Source organism: Puntigrus tetrazona, chromosome 20 (genome assembly GCF_018831695.1).
Source record: "Puntigrus tetrazona isolate hp1 chromosome 20, ASM1883169v1, whole genome shotgun sequence".
NCBI lineage: Eukaryota > Metazoa > Chordata > Actinopteri > Cypriniformes > Cyprinidae > Puntigrus > Puntigrus tetrazona.
In genome coordinates, this window is record NC_056718.1 from 21,289,287 (window position 1) to 21,315,396 (window position 26,110).

Below are 26,110 nucleotides of genomic sequence, written 5' to 3' on the forward strand. Positions count from 1 at the left end.
CTTATTTTTTCCCGGCAAAAAAGTTTTCTGCACCTAAAACTATTCGAACTTTAGGCTGCAGTGAACTTCTCTGGTGTGAACAGTGCAATACATACACTATTGTATAGTATATAAAATATAATATGTTGGAAGGACAACAGATTCTAAAAAAATAAAGGTTTGTTACTGACATTGTTCCACGAAGAAGCTTTAACAAAAAAACCTTAATCCAAAAAGATTAGAATATTAAAATGTTCTCGCACCAAAAACGGTTCTTTTGAGAACTCTTCATTGAAAGGCTCTTTAAGGAGCCAGAAAGTATTAATGCATACAGTTTATGAATATTTGTCTTGTTCCTTTCGACCGCAGTGTTGATTTTTTAGCTTGATTAGACGCTGCCGTGATGTGTTTGTGTGTAGGAGTTTCTCACTGTATCAGCACAGACAGCAGTAATTATACACAGCAGAGAACATGTCTGTGTGTGCTGGACTTGTTCCCTGTGTCAAGCATCTGTTTTGAGACTCGTCTGAATGAGGAATTCTTTTAATACCAGATCAACTCTCTCTCTCTCTCTCTCTCTCTCTCTCTCTCTCTCTCTCTCTCTCTCTCTCTCTCTCTCTCTCTCTCTCTCTCTCTCTCTCTCTCTCTCTCTCTCCGTCTCTGTCCATTCATCCATTCTTCAGCAGTGAGATCGGTCTGATGTTTGTGAGGTGATGCTGTTTGTGTCTGATTGCTGACCTCAGTTCTCTCCCATAAGCCCCGTGTGCGGAAGCTCAAAGAACTCATTTGATGTTTGTGGTTGAGCTCTGATGAGTGTGTGTGTGTGTGTGTGTGTGTGTGTGTGTGTGAGGAGAGAGACTGACTATCTCTTTGGCTGTGTGTGTGTGTTTTAAAGTGACAAATTATGCCAGTCTCAAGGTCAGATGCATTGTGGTTTGTAGTTTTGGGTTTCCAGTGGCTGATAATCTAAAGAAGCAAAAATATTATTAAAGACTAGTCCCATTTTATTTGTATAACACAATGCTGTTTCATTGTATAACAGAAAATCATTACGTTAATAATGATTTGACCGGGAACTCTTTGGTCATTTCTGAACGCGATGCTACTGGTCTAATTGGGTTCAATGATCTAAGCTAAGCTATGCTAAAAGTGCCAGACCCGGAGATCAGCTGAATGGATTCAAAAAACTGTAAACCTCAACTTATAAATAGAGAATAATAATAATATTTTAATGCCTTTTAGTCACATTTAGCATGTTGTGTGTGAATACATTTTGTCATTAGCAAACAAGCAGTTGAGATTTGCTCTATACTATATATCAGCCTATGTGAGTATACTATACATATGTGGATAAAGCTGGACATATTTATACAAACTTTTAAAAAAAATCTCTTAAAAAGCCAAAAATGTACTTTACATTTTCTTTGATAAAACAATCAAGTATTTGAGATTTGCTACACTGGCAAAAGTTTGGGATCTTCGGGAGTCTCTTCATCTCATTGAGATTGCATTTTTTAATAAAAAATACAATTTAAAGTAATGTTTTTCTTTTTTAATACAATTTAATTCTGTGCTGCAAAGCTGAATATTCAGCACCATTACTCCAGTTTTCAGTGTCATTCAGAAATCATTCTAATATGCTGATATTTATAATCGATATAGGACAAAATCGATATTTTGCTGCTTAATATTTTTTAGAACCTTTCAGGATTGTTTGATGAATCAAAAGTTATAAAGAACGGCATTTAAGACAGAAATTGTGACAAAGTTTTTACTTTCTATCAACTTAACCTGAACCTGTAAGTGATGAATTATCATGTTTGTGTGTGTGCAGGTGAGAATGTGGAGGGTCTGTCGGAGGAGGATGTGATTTTACTTCACTCCTGCAGACAGTGGACCACCGTCACTGCCCACAGCCTGGAGGAGGGCCATTATGTGATCGGACCCAAAATAGACATCCCTCTGCAGTACCAAGGTAAACCTAAAACCTAAAAAAAATTGAAATAAATATTAAAATGTAATAAACAATAAAAACGTGCTTCCAGCTAGTTGTCAAGGCAACATTTCTCATTTTTGTTTAGTTTAATTATTAAAATAACTAAATCCAAATAAACTAAAATGAAATATTAGATATGTTTAGAAATAATAAATAAATAAAAATGACAGAAACAGAATGCAAACTTCTTAAAACTTTTACTAAAACTCAAATTAAAAATATGGTTATAAAATGTCATTTAAAATAATTCCTCTGTTCTTTCATTTAGTGTTAGTTTGTTACATGAATGATATTACTAATTATTTTGCTGTTGATTAAAGGTGTCTAATTATGTTTGAACTAGTGCTAGGTGATGATTAATCGCAATCAGTCGCATCCAAAATAACGTGTGTGTGTGTGTTCTTCGTATACATTTATTATTTATATATAAAGACACACACACATACAGTATGTATTTAAAATTATTATATATATATATATATATATATATATATATATATATATATATACATATTTAATGTATACTATATAGAAATATTAATATAACTATATATATGTAAAATATAAACATAACATTTTTCTTAAATATATACATGTGGTTGTATTTAAATATACATAATAATATACGCACAGAATTATGTACACACAAACTTTTATTTTGAATCTGATTAATCATTGCCCAGCACTAGATTAAACATAACTTATTTACTTCTAATGAATGATAAAATAGTCAAAAGACATTTTCTTCCACAAGCAGTTTGTAAAATTTCAGTTTTAAGAAAATAAGCAATAAAACTGACCCAAACAAAACTGATTTTTTATTGAGAACATGCAAGCTATTAAAAAAACACTTAGAGCCGAGAGAAAGAGCGAGAGACAGAGGAAGGGAGATGATTGGTTGTTAACAGTATATTGATTGTTGAATTCAAGCACTTAACTTCACACATGTTTTCTCCATTACACACACACACTCTCTCTCTCGCTTACACACATACAGTTAGTCTCAATTCATGAGACTGATTGTATTGAGTGTTTTCATAAAAAGCATGGGCAAAGCATTCAACAAACCACGCGTCCATGGAAGACCGTACATTTCTCATCAGCCTTCATGCTATGCCCATAGGACACGCTCTTTAATTGCAAGCACAAATAAAGCGGCGCACACTGCAACATGTATTATTTCATATTAAAGGTCGAATGAAACTTGTGCTAGATTCCCATCCCGTTCAGCAGTGGCAGCTCTTAAAGTAATAGCAGCCAAATGAGCTAAATACCCAGCTGCCGTGGCGTCTTTTAATCAAAAAAAAGAAAAAAAGAACAAATCAATAACTTTTGTAGCTTTAAGGATTAGTCTATATTGAATTGCTTGATAACTTTATTAAATTTCCTACTTGCTGAAGGGCCAGACTGATCTCACAGCCATTTGTACATATTTTGTGAGTTACCATTTTGCACACCTAACCCTGACCCTAAAATTAAAAGTAAAAAAGTGAGGTCAGACGGATTAGCCACCAAAATACATATGACTTGGTCAAGTGTTGGAAGGGCACAGGTAAATATAGCATTATAATGAGTTTATGTGAAGATTGCTTTAGGGTTAGAAGAGCTGTGGCCGTCTGTCACACACGTGGACTCTGTGTTGTTGTTTTTGTCTCGTCCCATGTGCTCTGTGTGCCCTACCTTCTGTTCCTGTTAATTGTATCATTGTCTTCAGCTGTGTCTGGTTAATTTAGTCAATTACTTTGTGTATTTATTCCCTGTGTGTTTCAGCTCTGTTTGCCCGATCTCATCAATGTTTTATGTGGTTTAGTTTATCTGCCCGAGGTATTATTCCTTTATGTGTGCATGATTAAAATCGTTAACTCTATATTCTCGTCGTATGCTCCTTCTCTCTAACCCACACTCTGACACCGTCTAGTAATGTTTGAGAAGTTATAATTTTTTAAAGTCTAATAAAAAAGTTAAAGCTCTCAATTATACAGTAATGTTGAACGGCTATAATGGTTGGATATTAGGGGGAAAAATTGGTATTGGTATCAGTCATAAAAAAAGATGCCAAACAAATATTATAAATATTTGTGTCTTATGTTGTCTCTACGTTAATTTGAAGATTAAATGTGAAATAATTTCAAGACAAAAGTATATTTAAAAGCATTAATATTAGGTGGGATTAATCATGATTAATATCATAAAAATATATGCAAATATCTCATGTTTTATTAATTGGTTGATAGCACTAATTACTACATTTATACAAAATGTTGTTCATTTAAGCCTATATTAAATTATATATTTAAGTCAGCTCTGCAGAGTTTAGCTCCAACCAGCAAAATCACTGCTTGGAAATTCCTCCATGAGTTTTAGACCAATGGTTTAAGTATTTAGTAATGTTAATTAACTACATGAACTTTCTTTGTGGTCAGGGTTTACATGGGTTTGGCATGTAGTTATGCATAATTTATTGTTATTGTAATAGCAAGTACATGTAAATTGTAACATGGACATCTTAAAATAAAGTCTTACAATAAACGTTAATACATTGATTAGAACGCACCACTTCTTATCAATGGCTGTCAACAGAGAACTATGCTTTTAGCTCCGAGAATGGTATCATTCGGTCTGCGCTTTCATTCATAAAGTCAAACTCATCATTACCTCATCTCGACGTCATTCCCATGGGAGACGCGGAGGAGCCCGTTTTTCTGAGCTTCCGGAATCGCAGACATTACTGCGCTGGACTTCCTCTCATGGGACGGCCGTTACCTAATATACCCGCCACCCGCACCATTAGGTCAGGTGACCAATGAGATCATCTGCTGGGGTTTCCGGAGGCAGTAAGATGCTGAGAGGGATGGATGAGGTCATTTGTGTCTCCGCAACCGGGTCTAACGTCTCTCAGATAGACAGATAAAGTGCTAATAAGGAAGATGGAATTACAGAAGAATGATTTTTAGACAGCTGAGAGATGCAGAAGATGAGACCATGTTGATATTTTAGATTTGCTTGTGATTTTAATGATGTGGAAGAGGATTGTTATTGATGACACTTAAAATAGACTATCTGCACAATATAAACACAATATATTTGTGTGTGTGTGTGTGTGTATGGGCGCGTGTGTGTTTCTGGCTGAGCTACTGTAGAGTTCTTGGAATACTAAGCATTCTTCATAGAGAAATTCATTTTTTATTATAACCTATAACAATAATAAACATATTGTGCTTACACTCCATGGAAAATACTTTGAGAACCAAAGTAGCTGGTCACTTGTCAGTTTTGTGCTCTGTGCAAAAACAACATTTGTGTATGTGTGTTTTTTTTAGTGCATTTGGGGACAAACTTGCTGCAGAGGACCTTATCAAACAAAAATGTGAAAGAAACAGTTCAGGTTGATCCTCAGAAGGATTTTTTAAACACTCTAATACTGTAGGTGTAGAATTGCTTGACCAATCAAAATTCATTACTATGAGTCTAGACTGATGTGCGTGGTTGCCAGGGTGATGCTTAGGTTTTTAAGGTGGTCCTGTTCAGTTGCTAGGGTGTTGCTATGCAGGTACTAGAGTGTTTTGAGCAGTTTATTTGGGTGCAGTTGCTAGGATGTTTTGAGTATTTTATTTGTATGTTGCTATGCAGTTAGAATGTTGCTACACAGATAGTAAGGTCTTCGGAGTATTTTATTTGTGTTGCTATGCAGTTGCCAATGTGTTTTAATTGTGTTGCTATGTGGTTTCTTGGGTGTTGCTAGATACTCAGGTCTACATACGTCATAGCATAAGGCATTAATAGTTTTGTCCTTAGACTTTCAGGTGGTAATAAGCCAGTATGGTTGTTTAATACAGTAAAAGCACACCTCTTTTACACATTTTAGAATTCGTTCATGTTCGTAGCACAAACGCTGTTGCTTAAAACACAAGAGGTCTATGGAAGATCTCTGTTTAGATTGTTTGGTAAATGTGTGCCGTATGTGTTTCAATGAAATGTGACTGATGTCTTTAAATTTGTGCTTACTGTGATTGGCTGAAGATAATTCAACTGATATTTACAATGAAGAGATTTTGTACGATTGCACCGACAAAAGTGAAACTCCAGAAGAGAAAGAGAGCCGTTCAGCTCTGAGGGTCGTATAGAACTGCAGAAAGAAAGAAAGAAAAGCTGTTGCCAGGAGACAGAAAGACAAAAAGAGATACGCTCTCTCACGCTTTATCTGTGTGTGTGAAAATGACCTATAAGATCATACACTTACGCTTAACTGAGGACATACCATAGACTTCTGTTGGTTTTTATACAAGGCTAATTATAATCTCTACAGACTAAACTTTAAAAGGCAAACATTTTGCATTTTTAAATACCTTTCAGGATTTATCCAATGGACACTTTTAGCTTACTTCTGTGGAAATTTTGTAGATCGCTTTCTTTGTTTCTTTCTTCCACTCTGTTTTCCTCTGTCCTCAGGAAAGTTTAAGTTATTGGATCAGGATCGGGATGTTCGCGAGCCAGTTCAGTACTTCGGAAGCGTGGAGGAAATCGCAGGAATCTTTCCTGATCGTGTGTTCGTTCTGGAGCCCATCACATTTAGCGTTAAGGTATCAACAGCATCAAAACTTCTCACGTGAATCTAAAACAAACTTATTTTAGTTTGTTGCCAAGTCAACAATTAGAATTTAAGTACTAAAACCTATTGTGCAGATAGCTTTGAAATTTGTTTTTGTATTTTTCATTGTAAAATCTCATCCATTGCATGATTCAATGATGCAAATGAATCTGTTCACAAGAAATGATTCACTGATTCAGTTAAAACCCCTCAATGCTTCTGATTTAGGATTTCAGGGTGATTAAGTGATAAATTATTAGTAGTTTCATATTTAAATTATTATTGTCCCTTAATTGATCCTTTGCAAAGACGTCTTTCTTAGTTACTGTTGTTATGTCTGACAAGTCATGATGCTCTCTTGCCACAAGCCATAGTGAAAAATACATGACAGAGCAAAGAAAAATGAAGAGATGTCAACAAACAAGACAGGGCAGGTACTTTTAGCATTAAACAGCCTTCAAATTTTCTTCTTTTTGCGGCTTAGTTCAGAGGGCACATAAATCAATCATTCATATTTACTTAAAGCATGAAATAAACAGGAATGATCATCAGAAGCTATATCCTTTTAACCGTAGAAAGACGTCAACACACAACATTTTTCATGTTCAACTCAACCAGCGTCAATCTACTCTCCTGCCTGGTTTGTTTGTGGAGCAGAAATGGCATTATGATTTGTCAGATCACCTGTCAGTTACACTCCCTTTTAATTCTTGGCAATTCAATTGCCAATTTAATAGGAAATGAAATAGATTTAGCAGATTTTCGTAGTAGATTCTAGTGTAGAGGCTATATACACTAAGGGCAATAACTGTAATGTTATACTGTATGACATGTTGTAGTCCCATTTTAGAACGCTTTTTTAAATCAGGGACATCCAATCAAAATCAATCCTGTTTTAAAGGAATAGTTCACCCAAAAATGAAAATTACCCCATATTTTACTCACTTCTAAGCCATCCTAGGTGTATATGACTTTCTTTTTTGAGACACATTCAGACTTTTTTTTTTATTTACCCTGGTGCTTCCAAGCTTGGTAATGCTGGTGGATAGCTCCATAAATGGGATACTTTTTGTAAAATTCAACTCAAATCACTGACTTCAGGACAACGGCTGTGTGCACATTCGTGAGAGAGTTGAGTTCCAGCTTCTTAGCTCGTTTTCAACTTTTAATTTGTTGCCGGCCGTGAGTATTGCTCTATCCTCGTTCATCTATTTTCTTCTGAAGTCAGTTATTGTTAAAAATCGATCTGCTTCAGAAGACATGCGATAGCCCGCCAAAAGCATATAAGTTAGTTTCACAGAAGATATATGCCATTCATAGAGCTACAAAATAAGGGCCACTATCCACCCGCATTAACAAGCTTGGAAGAACTAGGATAAATCAAAAAATGTTGTCCTCCCCTGTTTGTGGATGCTAGTATAGTTATCGTTATCTTTATAGTTGTAGTTCTTGGTGTGAACGAACCTTGACTCTCTCATTTTAGGTATGAGTATAGCTTAACTGCTATAAATTATGAGTAGATGACCTTATGACCTTATGATGTGGTTTTTGGTAATGGTTAAAACGTCTCTCTCTTTCTAACTGTAGGTGGTTTCTGGGGAGTTTACAGAGGACAGCGAATTGTATAATTTCTCTCTGCAGGCGGGAGATGAATTAACCCTCATGGGCCAAGCAGAACTGCTCTGTGTCCAATCGACTCGCGAGAAATCCCGCCTGACTGCGCTGCTACGCCGACTGGGCAAAGCGGGCGGAGCTCTGGGACGTCCGGCCCGCACTAAGATGCCCTGCTTGATATGCATGAACCACCGGACCAACGAGAGCGTCAGTCTGCCGTTCCAGTGCCGCGGGCGGTTCTGCACGCGCTCACCACAGGAGCTGCAGATGCAGGGAGGCGAGCACACCGTGCGCAGCATAATCGAGCGCGTGCGTCTGCCTGTGAACGTGTCCGTGCCGTCGCGACCTCCTCGCAACCCGTACGACCTGCACGCAATCCGCGAAGGCCATCGATATAAACTCCTCAGCATCATCAGCAAAACTGTCGTTCTCTGCTGCATACTTCGCAAAGAGGAAGTCACGCCGTCTCACTTCCTGTTATTAACGGACATGCCGCGCTTCGCTCTGCCGGAGGGTTTATTGCGCGCGGATGCTTCTTACCAGCAGGTGGTGTTACAATGCGCTCTGCGATGCCAGGAAAGCTTCGATCCGGACGATTACTCGCGCGCTGTTCGCGAGGTGAAGACGGATTTCTCCGAGGAGTGTCTGAGTCCACGGCGGATTCGGGTGTGCGTTCAGGGCTACGGGCGCGACGAGCTCGGGACGTCCCTGCAGAGACTGTCTCTGTGCGTGTATGGAGGTGGAGCTGTCACGCACACGATCGCACACGGCTGCAGAGACTCGCTGGTCGACTCGCACACGCTGCCCTCGAGTGACGGAGAGGAGCGAGAATACGTCACGCCCGATTGGGCGACAGAGACGCAGGAGATTCCATACGAGGAGCTCTGGACCAATCAGAGTTCTGGAAGTTTCGGGGTGACCTCTGAGAGCGCAGTGAAGGCAGAGCACAACCTCATATCCTTCCACTCCACTACCACGTCTTTGGATGGAACGGTGGGCTCCACCCACGTCGCCATGGTGCAGATGGAAGCAGGAAGAGTGTCGCGAGTATCGACTCCGCCTCCTGTCCCACCCAAATCTGAAGCTGTAAGCGGCCATTTTACACAGATTGTCCATTAAAATGTAAAGATTTAGGGCCAGATTTGCTATCAGCTTCCGTCACTGCAAACCCTCCGTTTAAAAATACTACTGTCAGGATTGCTTTATTTTTTACAAATCACATTACTAAATATGTATTTGTAGGAGTTTCCCTTTCGAACTGTATATTTATGGGAGGAGAGTATTTAAATGAATCACGCGACGTGATTTACTAAGATTTGCACTCATCGATTCACTGGTATTTGCGTAATTATTTAATGCCTCAAAAAAGCATGTCTTAAAGCAGGTGGTAATTTGCACTGGTCATTATGGAAATGACATGGCAAAATTTTTCCCTCCCATCTGCGGTCTAACACTAATTTGTCCTGTTTAGTAAATATGGCTCATAGCCTTATATTGCTTTAAAAATAATTTTAAAACATTACAATACTTGTTTTCTCCCAAATTCTTGTTATTTTTATGTTCATATTAGATTACATTTAATTTAATTACAAAATAAACAAATTAAAAAAAGATAAATAATAATTAATGTTGCTATGTTGGGCATACTCATGATATACTCAAATATATCAATATTTGCGCCAGAGGAAGCAAATGTCAAATGGTTTACTTAACACTCACACTAAACTGCAATATGTTTTTGGAGTGAAATTTTCATTATGTGGGAAATACATGTAGTTACATGCTACAAAGACAATCATAATTCTAAAATAGGCATAATTTTCTGTAAGTAAATTTGCAAAAAGAAAAATAATAGTTTTATATAAATATAATTGTTCTATTTTTTTCTTACAATAAGTAATAATTAATTTAAAAAAACATAAACATAATAAAATAAATAGATAATTTCTTTTTGACCAGTTTGGTGAGATTCACTCTTTTAGACAGTTTTCTATCATTATTGGGCCTTTGACCCTGAGCTCAGCTGTACTGTAGTTCAATGATCCTCTCTTTATTCTCATGAGATTTATTTGTCTTGCTCAGTTTTTTTGGTCCCACACTCAAACACACACACATTGATATGTGCTTTATGGCCCATACAGTATCACACAGCCGTGCTGCCCTAGACTAAAGACTAAATAATTGATACTGTTGCTTTTAAAGGCTGAATAATGAGCGTAAGTTTACTGGAACAGAGCATACACACAGCACACACGCTCAAAGACACATAATCACACATCATCTAAGCCAGTGTCTTTTTAGGGGATTTGGGTCATTCGTTGTGTACTTAATAATGTACACTGAAAAAATAGTGACAGTGTTTCAGGTGTTACAGGACAGGTAACTATGACTGCTGTAACTATGTGTATCATAGCTGATACAGGATTAATATGAGGAGATACCCGAACGTTTTATACTAACGATACAGGTGGTGAAACAGTTTTTAGTGGAGCAACATTTTCTGTTAAAAATTACTGACATGTTACAGTGTAGAACAAAAAGCATACAGAGAAACAAACATCTCATCTCATCAGGATGTAGAGCTGGAATTAAAGTCTTTTTGACGCTGTTGACTGGAATTACAGCCTTTCTCTTTTACCCTCTTCTTCTTCTCTCTCTCTCTCTCTCCCACACACAGAGGGTTCAGGCCTGGCCTGTAATTTAGCTTCCCACACACACACACACACACACAGTCCCTGGTGTATTTGTGGAGGAAGTGAACTGTATCCCAGAATCCCAGAGTTGTTCCTCCCAGAAGACGACATTTAGACAGCGTATAACAGATATTAAAGGAGTTTATCACTGTAATGATCACTGAGACAATATTCACATATTAACTGTAATTAGGAGCTGGTTTACTTCCTTTTTTTAAATCGAGAGTTTCATTTTGTTTTATTTTTATTTTTTTCCAGTTATTAAAAAATGCTGCGCATATATTGATCTCTGAACGGATGTTTTGTGGATGTCAGAATGAATTACACCTATCTGAATATTAATATACAAAGGGTTCCCTCGCTTCTTGAGAGTACTTGAATATCAAACACATGGATTCAAGGCCTGGAAAGTACTTGAAAACAAATATAGGTAGCGTCGAGTAATGGTTCACAGACATATCTGTTGATTCCTTGAACACAATGCTAAAAGGAATAGTTCACACAAAAATGAAAATTAGCCCATATTTTAATCACCCCGAAGCTGTTCTAAGTGTTTAACACTTTCTTCTTTTAGACCAACAAAGTGGAGTTTTTAAAAAAAATTATCCTGGCTCTTCCAAGCTTTTTAATGCTGGTGGATAGCTGCCATGATTTTAAAGCTACTGTTTTTTCGGTGTATATTATTAAGCAGAAAATGAATGACTCAAAACACCTGAAAATGTGTGGCAATGCTAACAGAGGATGAGAGTATTTGTTGTCAAACCTGGATTATTGGAATGCCGCCATTGGAAGACCTTGCAGCTGATGAGACGACTGTGACCTGAAGTCAGTGATTTGAGTTTAGAATTGAAAAAATACAAATATTTCTTACCAAAACCCATCGATCTTCTTCAAGAGACTCATGTTAACCCCTGGAAGCGTATGGTTTAGTTTCTGATGCAGTACTTGCGGATATATTCAGTTCATGTAGCTTCAAAATCATGGCCACCACCATTAGGAAGCTCAGAAGAGTCTGGATTTGGTTTTTTTTTCAAAGCTCCAACTGTGTTGGTCTAAAAGAAGAAGTCATATACACCTAGGAGTACATTATTGGCTAATTTTCATTTTTGGGCGAACTATTGCTTTAATCAGAATCGACTCACTGCTCAAAAACCTGCACTTTTTGAACAAATCTTTTCATAACAAAATGTAGACACCACCATATATAAGAAATAAATACATCTAGCAATAGATTCTAGCAATATAGAGAACTTTGTTGATTATAATGGAACTTTGTGAGTTTGCGATGAACTAAGGAGAGTTACAGCTTTACGTGATTATAGGCAGTTTGCAAATGTAGTACTGATTTAGTACAACAATTCATCAAACAAGAAATTAGTGACTTGTATTGTCTGACTACAAAACTATTACCTGATTTCGCTCTATTTTTTTCAATGAAGCAGCTGGGCATCTCCATTCAAACAGCGGTTTCGTTTATGAATGAACATGAATCTGATTCAATGACCCATTTATAAAGACTTGCCTCGTTCTTGAATGAATCAGAAGGTCGAACAAATCAATTGAATGAATAATTTAGTGATAAACTCAGTGATTTGCCGTCACCTCCTGGCGGTATTAGTTTTAATTAAAGTATATTTTCTGTTATTTAAATAATTTATTATTTCTATTTTTAAAATGTTATATTTAAAACATTAACATCAACATGAATTCATGAATTTAATTGCACTCATGCCACCTCTGAGCCTCATTAAACATCTGAAAACAGAAGGAACACTTTTGTGAAATTAAAATATTAAGTGTAAGTGAAATGTAAGAGGTCTTCCGTTATGCTACATGTGCTGAGATGTGAATTTGATTGGTGCTTGATATAAAATAAATGCCTTAAAAAGTCCTTGAATATGGTGTTCATGAAAGAGTGGGAACCCTGTATTTCCAATTTACATGAAACAGACAATTTTATAACAACAATTTTTGTTTGTTCAGTGATTTACACATTGCCAAAATGTATTTGAATTATTTTCATATATGCAATTATTTGTCAGCTGCATGCCATGTAATTAATTCTGCTGACAGCCTGAAATTAATTAATACCTGATGTATTGTTCTTATTGATTAGAGTATTGATTAGAATTTTTAAAGCATTGTATTCTGTCAACATAAGATTTTTGCCACATTTGAAACTTGTATCACGCAATTGTTTCTCAGAAAACTAACAATGTTTTTCATTTAGTTTTCAATATTTAGTGCTGAATAATAATTGTTTGATATTATGTCTAATTTATTTGTGTTAACATTCATTTTTCAATATTCTGTATTCAGAATGAAAGTTTCTCCAGAATATAAATTGAATCTTACTTTAAATCCAGGCCTAGAGTTGAAGACAAGACAACAGCACAACCATAACATATGTCACACTTTAATACAGTAACTGTTCTTTTGAATTTTTTCTCTCTGTCTAGGTGAAAGAAGAGTGTCGTTTCTTAAACGCTCCACCTGTTCCGCCCCGCTGTGCTAAAGGCCCCGCCCCCAGCCCTCCAGTCCCCACCCGTTTGCCTAAAACTCCGCCCACACAGACAGTCAACCCAAACCTCTCATTTTATTCTTCTGGACTGCAAGAGAGGTAAAAATTACAATTGGAGAGATTTAAAAAGACCCGCTTTAAGTACTCATTTGTGCTTCTGGGGAAATCTTCTCCCTTAGAAGCACTCATAATTTAACTATAACAGAAACTAAATACCTAAAGAACTAAAAAAAGATTATTTTTGCATTCATTTATTATTATTTATTAAAATTACAAAAAGGCCTTAATACTATAAAAGGTTAAAAAAGACAACAAAAAAGCCAATGCAAGATAAAAACCACACCTTTTTCAACACTCTAGACACTTGTATTAACTTTTTTACTTTTCACCTGTTTGGATTATTTTGAAGGTTTTGGTGATTTCTTCATTATAACACAACTTTCTCTCACTTTCTATCAGTTCTGCTCCTCGTAGTGGCAGCAACTCTCCATCACCAGACTCGTACTCTCTGTACTGTTACCCGTGCACCTGGGCCGATTGTGTGACCTCCGACCCCAGCGTGAGCCCTGATCCCGCCCAGCCCGCGCAGGCCTGTTGGTCACACCCACGAGGAGGTGGCGCCTATACCTCCAGCATCCTCAATACACCTCTACTCAGTACAGACTCCGCTCAAAAGAACTACTCCACCTGCCCTAGACCACGGCCGGTGGCGCAAAACCGCTTCGCACCATTCGGCGCCCTCAACCCCTTTGCCAATCCGGGACACGCCCACGCCTCCTCCGATTGGCTCACCACTGGTAGGAACTCTCCCACTCTGATACCCGACCTCATTAGCTCCACCCCCATGGAGCCTCAAGCCAATCAGGGAGGTTCAGAAGGGGGCCTTGAGACTTCGCCCAAACCAATAAAGAATTTAGAGGAGGACATGGTCATTGCAGACCCCGCCTCCGGATCGGTCGCCATGGTGAAGGGAGCGGAGGGCGGGGCCGGGTCATCTTGGCGACCCCCAGCAGAGCTGTGCTGGCTCTCGGTGGAGGAGGTTTCTTCCAGTCTGCGTTTCATCGGCCTTTCGGATGACGTGATTGGTCTGTTCAGTCGAGAGAGGATCGATGGCTCTATTTTCACACAGCTGACGGAGGAAATCTTGTCGGAGGACTTTAAACTCACCAAACTACAGGTCAAAAAAATCATGCAGTTCATCAAGGGATGGAGACCCAAGATATGAGGGCAGCATCCTCGTGAATCGAAGGAATGTTTTTGTTTGAGAGACACAAGAGTAATCTAGCCACAATGAGTGCTTCTGCTCTGACTATTTCAGATGTTTTATAAGTGTGTGTGTGTGTGTGTGTGTCTGAAATACACCTCTCTAATCGAAGAACTGACAGATTGTGACTAATATATTATGGAGCACTATTTGATGTTTTTGTCATGAGTAATTTTATTTCTGGGGTGGGATGGTTTTGTGTGCCTTCAGTAGACAGTCAGAATTGATGTGGCTGTTCTGTTGTCTTTTAAGGGTTTTGACCTCTTTTGTCTGTTTTCTGGTAACCTGGCATGTTTGTCAGTTGGATTTGGAACTTGTATGAATCTCATGAAACGGGTCATATTTAACCACAAAATCAAAAACTAAAAATGAAATCATGAAAGATCAAGTTTAGCTTAAAGAAAATGATCATTTTAAAGGGTTAGTTGACCCCAAAATAAAAATTCGGTCATTAATTACTCACCCTCTTGTCGCTCCAAACCCGTAAAACATTGCTGTCTATAGCGCTCTGATTCAATCAAAAATATCTTAATTTGTTTTCCGAAGATATAGGGTGAGTAATTAATGACAGAATTTTTATTTAGGGGTGAACTAACTCTTTAAAGCAAACAAGACCAGTAATTACATTTCATTATTACTGTTATTACTATGTTTGGATTGTGTCATTATATTTTTGATATTTAAGAACATTTAAGCCCTAAACGTTGTTGATGATTGAATGCAATACTTATTCTCATTATTGTAATGTGGAAAATTTTTTTTGTTCTCAATAAAACAGTATCTAAAGAAGATTATTGAGAATAATCAAGAAAAAGTAAACTTCTGAAAACATCTATTCAAGGGTGTGGCAAAATTACATTTTAATTAAAGAATCAAAATTCTTATGGAAAAATATAAATAAATATATTTTCCTTGACAGGTTTGATGAGATTCACTCATGTAGAGCACAATTTTCTTCTTTCCTGCTGCTCTCATAAGGAGATTAATGTCATGCGCACAGGAAGCGAGACTTGTTAGGGACTTATAAATAAAGATTTTAGTTTGTGATGTACACGCTAATAAGAGCAGCAAGAGTTTACAGTCTAAAGAACACGCTGTAATTAGGTGACAGTAATTAAGAGTTTACTAACTACTTCAGCCCACGCTGATGGAGGATGTGTGTGAGGTGAGTCAGAGCTGCTGAAATGAGCTTTTAGTCTTATCTCACGGCCTAAAAAATATTTTATCAGCATTTCGGAAGCGTTTCTGGAATGCTTATTTAACAGCTTCCCCCTCTGTAGGTGCATTTGTACTTTGAATAATATTTAACAATGTTAGTGCGTTTCATTTGTACTGTAATTTCACTATGTATGATTTAATTGTATGATTTAATCCTGATGGATCAACTACAGAAAAGAATAAATCAATAGTGCTCAACTGAACAACGAGTATTTTTTTTTCTTTTTAAGGTAGGCCTAAACCATTTCTGGCATACTAGATTTTGCTTACTGCATACTCCAATTAAAAATAGTTGTTTGTTATTGTTTGGGACTACTTCATGCTCAACTGTATCAAATCAATATGAAGTTTGACCACATTAGAATGATTAAATATATATTTTAAATCTGCAAGCTGCAAATTTGTTTGGATACTGCTTTAAAGAGAATTAAAATGGCCCCAAGGGGACAGGATAACGGAAAAAAAAATTGATAAAGGAACAACCATACGTTAATGCTATCTCGGTTGCTCGCAGTAAGCATTAAAATAATTAAATCCTTTCAGATGATACTTAGACAAGGGGTTGCAAGTTTATTATAGCTGAATCATATGCAAACATACACACTATTATGCTATTCAAAAATTACATATAAATAATAACTGCAAAAGTCTGTGTCTCAGCTGAACCTGGAGACAATCAGAGGCACGCTGGTTAGAACAAAAATGTAGCTGCATCAATCAGAAATTTTTCTACAGGCAAGTGATGTTATTAATAATGGCAATAAATATGCTACCGTTACATTCTTTCAAAAAAGAGTTTATCATGTGGTTGAGCCTCATTTTAAAAGGGATTTTACATAACCTTTCTTTAATCACGTAAAAATCTGACAAATTATGTACAGGCCAAGTTATATCTGCTTTGTAACTCACAAATGATAAGATGCGTAAATAATGTAAATGTGACATTTTAAACAACCCCAAACGGTGAGGCCAGAAAATGACAACGGTGGCTAATTTTCACTTGTGGAACCTCTTGCTGGAGTCTTTGGCGTGGTCAATGAGCAGCTGGCAGGGAGTAAACTGATTCCCATAAGCCTCTTCAAAGCGCTTCATTTTCTGGACAAGTTTGTCAGCTCCATATGAATCCACGAAACGGAAAGGGCCTGAAATGTGGGAAAAAGTGGGTTGTGAAAATTTACTTTGTAAATTCTTAATTATGCCCAAGCACAGTGCGGTGTGCCTCAGGGTTAAGTGCTAGGCTCGCATCAATTTTAATAAATCACATTAATTACAAGGTGTGTCATTTGTTTGTTACCTCCCAAACATGGTGGGAAGCCAAGTCCAAACACGGCTCCGATGTCTCCCTGCACGGGTTCGGGCAGAATGCCTTCCTGTAGACATAGTATGGCCTCGTTTACGAACCGGGACACGAGTCTGTACTGAATGTCCTCATCGCCAGAGCTAAAGAGACAAACAGCGGAAACTGTAAGGGTTTCTTCTGAGGCTTTAAGATGCTTGTAAAATATAAAAACCAACTTACACAGCAGGGGGTGCTGTTAGCTTGAAGCTCTTGAGAATATCTTCAGCTGCCGAGTTCACCTTCTTTTCTTTCGACTTTGCTTCGTATATGTAGCAACCCTTTCCAGACTTCCGTCCTAAAGCGCATATATACATATGCAATAACAATCTGAATACTGAATTCAAGTTTAAGAAGAATAGCTTTGCCTTTTTTGTTGAAGTGATGATATACTTTCAGAAATTTAAGCCATTTAAGCCATGCACGTTTATGTGGGTTGGGTGACCTATCCCTTTAACTTTCTATCAAATGTTCTGTAAGACCGAACTGAAAATTTATGAAGCATTATGTGGTTGAACAGATGCACCTTTGAACCCTTTTTGGACCATCATCTTCAAGACCTCAACATTTCCTCCTCCGAATCGCGTTCCAAAAGCCTTGCCAAGATCCTCTGCAACATGAGCCGCCACGTCAATACCGACCTCGTCAGCAAGTGTCGCCGTGCCGACAGGAAACCCGAATCCTGTTGTCAGGGAATCCAGTTTCTTGGGCCCAACTCCTTCCTTTAGCCAAAGTGATGAGACAGGGAGATTAGAGTTGGCTCATATAATAACATTTTTTACCTTTTATAATGTTAAAAACTAATTCTGTATCATATAAATGCTATTCCTTTGAACGTTTGATGATGATGACGACAATAAATGCATATCAGCATATTAGAATGTTTTTCTATGAGCTCATATAATAGAAAAGTTGTTTGGTTCTTCACAAATACACATTTTAACCATGAATAAGCATTTAACCTTTAACTGAAACAAATAAAATTTGATTTAACCTGCATAATCTATTCAAATATGTAATAATTTACCTGCAGCACTCGAATGGCCTCAGCTAACATAGGCCCTAGACAACGAGTGGTGTAAAACCCTGGACCATCCTGATGAAATATGCATACAATATAATCACTCTCTGATGCACAGAAAAATCTGAAAATATAAAAGCAGAGCGTGTTCGTACCCCCACGACTATGATGACCTTTCCCTGTTTAAGGCCAACAGCCACGGCAGACGCTGTTGTGTCTTTGGAGGTTTTATTGGTGGTGATGATTTCCAGCAGTTGCATTTTATCCACCGGAGAGAAGTAGTGCATCCCTATCAACTAGATAACAAACAGCATAAAACCTTTCACAATCAATCACTACTACTGACTAATAACAATCAAACTCATTTAAAACACACACACCTTTTCAGGTCTTTTACTGGCTGCTGCAATGTCTTTGATTGGCAGAGCAGATGTGTTGGTGGCAAAGATGCAGTGAGGAGGAGTCACCTGAACACAGGACAGGAATGATCGGAAGTTTATATACTGGGATGGTTATACTGTATATAACACTAAGAAAACTCACACATAACTTGAACTTACGGCCTCAACCTCCTTCACCACTTTATGTTTGATTGACAGGTCTTCAAACACGGCTTCAATGACCATGTCAGCGTTCTCAAAGCCACGGTAGTCCAGCTGTCCTGACAGCAACGACATGATTCCATCTCTCTCAAATGTCGTCAGGCTCTTCTTTTTTGTTTTGTCGTGAAGGCTGAGTAAAAAACAGTCAAATATATAACTTTTAAATTATAACTTTAACTTATTAAACATTTATGAATAATAAATCTAAAGTCATATATATATATTTATATAATATAATATAATTTATATATATATATATATATATATATATATATATATATATATATTTTTTTTTTTTTTTTTTTTTAATTAAACATTTTGTCTAAGCTGAAGTTGTTAAATAAAATATCAATTTTAAATTATTTAAAAGTCTAGAAAAATATCTACCACATAAAAACAATTCAATTCTTACCCCAAAATCCAACTTTTTTACCCTGGTTGAATTTCAATTGAATAAAAGATTTTATAATAAATATATAAATTCCCTTAAAAAAATAACCATTTTCCAGATTAAAATAACCATTTTCCAGATTTAAACTGTTAAAAAGAACTTTACTAAAAATGTAAATAAATAAACACAAAAAAATGAAATATGATAAATTAAATATAGAAATAAATAAATAAATGCAAGTTTGAACTTAAATACTTGAAACTTAAAATGAGTCACAAAAGAAATTTCCATGATTTTTCCAAACCTGGAAATCACAGTTAACCCCCCCTTCAAGGCTTACCCCGGCATAACAGGAGGAGCCTTCAATACTTGGACAATTTGATATTTGTATCTACTAGTGCTTATATTTTATCAGAGCAGTAGTCTCAATTCATAGGTGTCTATGCACTGTAAGATCACAGGACATCTGGTGGCTCTTTCTTTCTAAAGCCTCGGAGTGCAGCGCCCTCTGCCGTCTCACACTATGACCTGCAGCTGAAACATATTTCCATCATGTTGATGTATATACTGTATATGTGCATGCGCATTTACCGACCCTTTGTACACCTGTTGTTGACCTCTGGCAAGTCCTTCCTCCGTTGTGTCTTTTAAGATGGTGGCCACACCCTTGTCTATCGTTACCTGAGCAATACCTGCTCCCATAAGCCCCGCCCCCAGGACAGCCAGCTTTCTAAAATACATTTGTCAAAAATACAATTGTTACATTCAGGTCCTCACAACATCGTATCACTCAGCCCCTCCCACCAGGCTTACTTCACTTCTCTCTCTGGCTTCCCAAAGTGGTTCTTTTTGCAGGCCACCTGACCATAAAACAGGCCAATCAGAGCTCTGGACACTGATGTCATCGCCAGCTTGCCAAAGTTCTAGAAAACAGGACGTGATGTCATCACTGATAAATGCTCAAATGTATTGTTTTTTTTAATGAATTAATGCAAAAAATTCATCAGTTCATCCAAGTTCATCAATTATTATACTGTAGGCTTTACAGGGTTACATTTATAGTAAGAGTGTAATACCAACTTCTGACTCAGCCAGAAATCCAGCAGCGTTTCCTTTCTCAATGCCTGTCTGAACACACTAAAAGCACACAAAAAGATGAGATTTCATAAGCGTATGACAATATGCATGTCTCTTCGTGTGTGTGTGTTTACCTCTATAATCTTCAATGGCGCAGGATAAAGCCCTTTACTTTGTTTCATGACTTTATTGTGGACAGTTTTGTAGATCTGTTTCCTAACCGGCGGCAGGTCCATTACAAAATCCTGCACCTCTGGAATAACAGATAAAAACAATAAAATCCTTTAATAAACAGACAAGTCAAGTCTGTCTAATCTTGACACTAATGTGCTTGTCTTACTCTGCATGAGTCCTTTCTTCTTTTTCACTGTGACGTTTTTACCAGCGACACCTTTAGCAAAATCAACAGCCACTTCCTCCAGATAGTCGACGGTCCTCTCTTCTGGACTCTTCAGTCCTGGACCTTTTCACAATAATCACCTTTTAGTTATATGGGTCAAAATATGCACCCGTGTAGAATTTTAACCTTTCCTCGAAAGTCCACTTAAAATGCTATCAAGGGTTTCTTGTATAAAAAACTATTTTCATGGTATTTTTTCTTTTTTTAAATAAACCAGTCTAATTTATTTTCATCTTATTTGTTCAATGTCCGGTGATTGGTAGATTTCATTTAAAGCAGTGTTTTTGAGCTTTTAACACTTCAAGCGGCACCTAATGGCAAAAAATCTATTTGCATTTTCATTCAGACCAACATGAAAATACCAAGAAGTGGGCAGGCAATATGCTAATATTTAATTTTGACCTCAACATGAAACCGCTTGGAACTCGTTTAAAAAATTTTGAGTTGAATGTTTCTTTTAAGATAATTTATAATACATAGAGCTGTGTTACACACTGCATGAAAGATCAAATTCGTAATAGGGGCAATGTAGTATTTTGAATTAGCTTTTATTTTAGTATTTTTTTTATTGCAATTACTTAATTTTTTTCAGTAATTTGTGTTTTGTTATTTCTATTATTATTATTACTATTTAGTGCTATTTAGTACTTTGTTTTATTTAGAGTTTTTACAGTATTACTATTTAGTGGTAATACATTTTAATACTATTATATATTTTAGTATTATTTATTTTAATACTTTATGCCAAACTTATTTAGGTTCTGAATTTAGTTTTTTCATCAAATATTTTTGTTATTGTACTCAATTTTAATTTAATTTTGGAAAGGGAGTTTTGCACTAGATGCTATTTTAAACTTTATTAAGAGTTTTTAAAGCATGAAAAATACCATTTTCCAAGACAACAGGCTCTTTCATCTAGTTACATGATTTGCTTGAGATTGAGGAACTATTTATTATTGATCAAATCACCCAGAGGATCCACCAGCTGATCGACAAGCCCCATTTTTTTGGCTTTCTCTGCCTTTATGTTCCTGCCGGTCAGCATCATATCAAACGCAGCGGGAAGTCCAACCTAACACACACAAACATCATAATGAAAAGAGAAAGGAAGCTTCTATATATCCCTGACCATCTGAGCCAGTAAAGTACTCACCATTTTGGGCAGCCTCTGAGTCCCTCCGGCCCCGGGCAGCAGTCCCAGCATCACCTCTGGGGTCCCCAGAATCGTCTTCTTGCTCTTAGTGGCAATGCGGTACTGACATGCAATGGCAAACTGAAAGAACAGAAGCAATGAGAACCACGGTTGAATTTAAAGGGTTTACTGTTTCAAGGGTTTACTCGGTTCATGCGATTGTGAATCTCAAAAGCATAAGTGAAAATAAGCGATCATGCATTTGAAAGCAGTTTCAGTGCCCGGCATATTAATAGCAGCTCCCTGATGCTCGCATTTTATTTACAGAATAATTACCCGACTATATAACTGCAAGAGAAAAGTACTGAAATATACTTTTTCCTCTGTGTTTCCTTTCTACTGTGTGAGCTACTGAAATGAGCTGCACTGTGAAACAGCCAATCAGAGCAGAGCTTAACATTAGTTATCTATGTAGATATCAGAGAACAGTTGCATATTTCTATGGCACCTTTAATATTTTTAATTAGCTTTTTATTTTTCATCTTTACTATTTTTCATTTTTGCAGTTCTCTATTTAGTCATTTGACTTCTTCAACTTAAAGCTTATGTCAGCTAGTTGCCAAAGAAACATTTTCTTTATGCGTTTATATTTTATTATTTATATTTTCCTTTCTTTTATGCTTTCATTCAATTGCGTAAAAATGTTTATAGTTGTAGTTAACAGTTGTCCGCAGTAGCTGAAAAGACCTCTCGGAAAGGATTTACTGATGGATTCAAAACGAATAGGAATGAAATAATAAAAGTGAATAATTAATGATAACATGATCACCTCCAGTCCACCACCAAGGCAGGGGCCGTTAATAGCCGCCACAAAAGGGATGGGAGATTTCTCTATCTGCTCAAACATCTTCTGTCCTTCCCGTAACAGATATGACACTTCCTCTGCTGTCTTGCAGGCCTGAAACATACTAAAAGACGGAGATGACGATGCAAGCGAGTCTTTATTCGTGTTTTGAACAGTCTGTGTGTGTGTGTGAGAGAGTGTGGTACTTGAGGTCGGCTCCTGCGATGAAGTTTCCTGGTTTACTGGAGATGAGGACAGCGCTCTTTACCGCTGAATTCCCCCAAATCTCATTCATCACCTCCATCAGCTCTGCCTGCATGTGCCTGCCAAGAGTATTCACCTACAACACACACACGGTTACATAGAATATACATATAAGATTATAAGTAAAACGTGTTTTTGTGCGTGCGTAAAAAAAAATTTTGTTCACCAAGGCTGCATTTGTTTATTTATTTAAAACAAGTAACAGCAAAAGCAGTATTATTCTGAAAATGTTTATAATTTAAAAGGAATGCATTCTATTTGAATGCATTTTGAAATATAATTTATTCCAGTGAATTTTCAGCATCGTTACTCCAGTTTTCAGTGTCAAATGGTTCTTCAGAAATCATTTTAATAGGGCTACAAAATGATTATTCATAATCAGCTACATTCAAAATAAAAGCTTGTTTATGTATATATGTGTTTTGTGTTGTGTATATTTATTATGCATGTATAAATGCATATATTAAGGAAAAATATGTTTCATTTTTATATACTTATATCATTATGAGTGCTGTCAAACAATTAATTGTGATAAAACACATCCTAAATGAAAGCGTGTGTTTATATGTGTGTGTGCTGCTTATATTTATTATGTATATAAAATACATACACACAAACAGTATATATTTTCAAAATATTTACATGTATATATTTATTTTTATTAAAATTGTTCATATTATAAATATATTTAACACATGAAGATAACTTAGTTTTATTAAATATGTACATGTGTATTTAAATATACATAATAAATATACACATAGTTATAAGGATTTTTTCCCCGATTATGTTTATCTTTTCATTGTTATTATTATATTTCTCCACATATATTTCAAGCTTTGACTGCATCTTAGCAGTCATGTCAATAAAGTACACACACATATAGTACACACACATATATGATTTACATAAAAACGTTATTAATTATATATATTTTAATTATTATTTGATTCGTCGTTTTGCAGCCCTACATTCTAAAATGCCGATTTGCCGTTCAAGAAATATTTCTCATGATTATTAATGTTGAAAACGATAGTTGTGGATTCATATTTTTGTTGAAACCATGATACATTTTTCAGGATTATAAACAGAAAGTTCAAAGGAACAGCATTTATTTAAAATGTAACCTTTTGGTAACACTGTAAAATGTTTTTACTCTCACTTCTGATGCATCCTTGCTGAATAAAAGTCATTCTTTTAAATCAATAAACACTGACGTTATTACATCAGATGAATCAAGAGAACACACCTTTGAGGTCGGATCATTCATTCGTACCACAGCGACATTATCCTTGACCTCATAGCTGACATGAGTGCGAGCTGCAGACAGAGAGAGACTTAGAAGTGATTAAAAAGAAAACATAAAACGTGTCTCTATTCATCTATTCAGTTTTTAATAGTTACCCAGCACGGCAGACGATACAGAGAATCTCCTCTGTCCATGACCTTTGACCCAATACAAAAATAAACACAATCACACTACAGTTCCACGTGAACCTTTACCGCAAAGAATCAAACCGTCCTTCACACACAGTAGGCATTTCCTTTTAACAAAGTGATACTTACAAATATTGCAATTCACAGGCCTGGTTTATGTTTAAACAAGCGATTTATTAACTCATCTTATCTTACAAAATGCAGCTGTAAATACAAAATAATCCAAGTTAATAATAAACACAAACTGAGTTATGTTAATACCTCTGAATAAGCGCCGCATTTCAGCCCAAACATACTGTATTAAATATTTTATTCATTGCATTACAGAATAAATTACACGATTGTATGTTGTACATCACACAGCGGTTTTAAATATAATATGCTTTTGGACTGAAATGCATGTAACAGGTAACACAGTGACCTTGGCCCAGAATCCCGTTGTCATTGGAGACACACTTGACCTCTGACCCGGTTCCCCCATTCAACCCCACCTGTCACATTCACATGACCAAACACACTCTGCGTGCGAGTACACATGTCTGTGTGCATCCAATCAGAGGTCAGCCGGTCACAGGAAGTTTAAATAATACAACAAATCATAAACATACTAAAAAGCATTGAACATACGTACAACAATATTCGTGGATAACGATGCATAACATGATACGGTATAATATAATATAACTAGCTTTTCTAATCTTTTTGTATTCTCTCTGTTTTCTATTTATTTATTATACAATTAACAAATGCAAAAAAAGGCCTGTAACACTAGCTTGATCTATAATTTTCTATTCCATCTTTTTTCTTTTTATTATTATATAATAAAGAAATAACTTGCTATGTGTATTGTGTTAAGCTACCTGAGACTTGTTATAGCACTTGCATATCATTGTCGACTATGATTGCTTCCACTGTCCTCATTTTTAAGTTGTTTTGGATAAAAAAGCTACATGACTAAATGTAATATACACTACATACTACATGTAATATATATTACATTTTTTTGCAGAGTAATTTACCATGGTAAAGTGTGCTAAGTGAAATTTTACTGTTGCCACACATTAATATTTTCCTTCTGTGTACAGTTTACTATGCTAACTTGACATTAAATATAACTGTTAACAAAAACAAAAATAAAGCAAATGAGTAGAAATATATTACACTGTATAAATTAAAAATATATAACTCTTTACATGATTTTACAGTCACAGCAGCTGTAAAAAGTTATATTTTGGATACTATATAGGTGCTATTGGACCTGTATTACTAGTGGTTTTATATTATTAATCATGTATATTTAATTGTTTTATATAAATTAAACACTATTAGCATATATAATTTATAATTATTTAATTTATACTATTATATATACCTGTAATGACTCAACTGAGGGTCAAAACCAAAACTTTCAAAACTAGGTGAAAGTTCATTCCTGCAGGTCACCTCATTCAACCTCTTCTAATCTCACTCAAAAGCAGATGTTTACAACTACAAGTAATGCATATGCACACCGAGTTCATTAAGTTTATGAATTAGTTCGTTACCTGTGATAGTTTTTAAAGCTGTGCAGCCGCTCCGCGTCAACAGAAATCTCACGCTCGCCATCCTTCTCAAAACTACACCGTGAGCGCGCGTAGGCACTGACAAGCGCGAGCCCGTGCAGCCGCCATTAGGGCAGCCAACTTGACGCCTTTAAATAAAACAGAAAATGTCATCTCACTTAGTGCATTTAG

The 26,110-nt window shown here is 36.3% G+C and overlaps 2 protein-coding genes across 2 annotated transcripts in view; one reads left to right on the forward strand and one right to left on the reverse strand.

Annotated features, from left to right (window-relative positions):
• The window catches only part of gareml (GRB2 associated, regulator of MAPK1-like), a 17,599-nt gene extending 1,523 nt beyond the window's left edge, over positions 1-16,076 (forward strand). Inside the window, exons 2-6 of the mRNA XM_043219126.1 lie at positions 1,814-1,954; positions 6,425-6,555; positions 8,151-9,263; positions 13,330-13,490; positions 13,851-16,076. Of these exons, the coding sequence (XP_043075061.1) occupies positions 1,814-1,954; positions 6,425-6,555; positions 8,151-9,263; positions 13,330-13,490; positions 13,851-14,616 (2,312 nt within the window). The 3' untranslated portion in view covers positions 14,617-16,076. The remainder of the gene's footprint in view (positions 1-1,813; positions 1,955-6,424; positions 6,556-8,150; positions 9,264-13,329; positions 13,491-13,850) is intronic.
• Positions 16,077-16,423: 347 nt separating this feature from the next.
• hadhaa (hydroxyacyl-CoA dehydrogenase trifunctional multienzyme complex subunit alpha a) lies at positions 16,424-26,041 on the reverse strand. The gene is made up of 20 exons (XM_043219127.1): positions 25,922-26,041; positions 24,345-24,386; positions 24,190-24,260; positions 22,883-23,016; positions 22,662-22,800; positions 21,854-21,973; positions 21,670-21,772; positions 20,641-20,763; positions 20,435-20,553; positions 20,304-20,360; positions 20,037-20,146; positions 19,819-19,953; positions 18,791-18,962; positions 18,611-18,697; positions 18,386-18,526; positions 18,237-18,305; positions 17,736-17,931; positions 17,393-17,507; positions 17,168-17,313; positions 16,424-17,015 (listed from the first exon to the last, which is right to left on the reverse strand). Exons 1-20 carry the CDS (start codon positions 25,980-25,982, stop codon positions 16,870-16,872), a joined length of 2,286 nt encoding a protein of 761 aa, XP_043075062.1. The 5' UTR covers positions 25,983-26,041; the 3' UTR covers positions 16,424-16,869.
• Between the last annotated feature and the right edge of the window lie 69 nt (positions 26,042-26,110).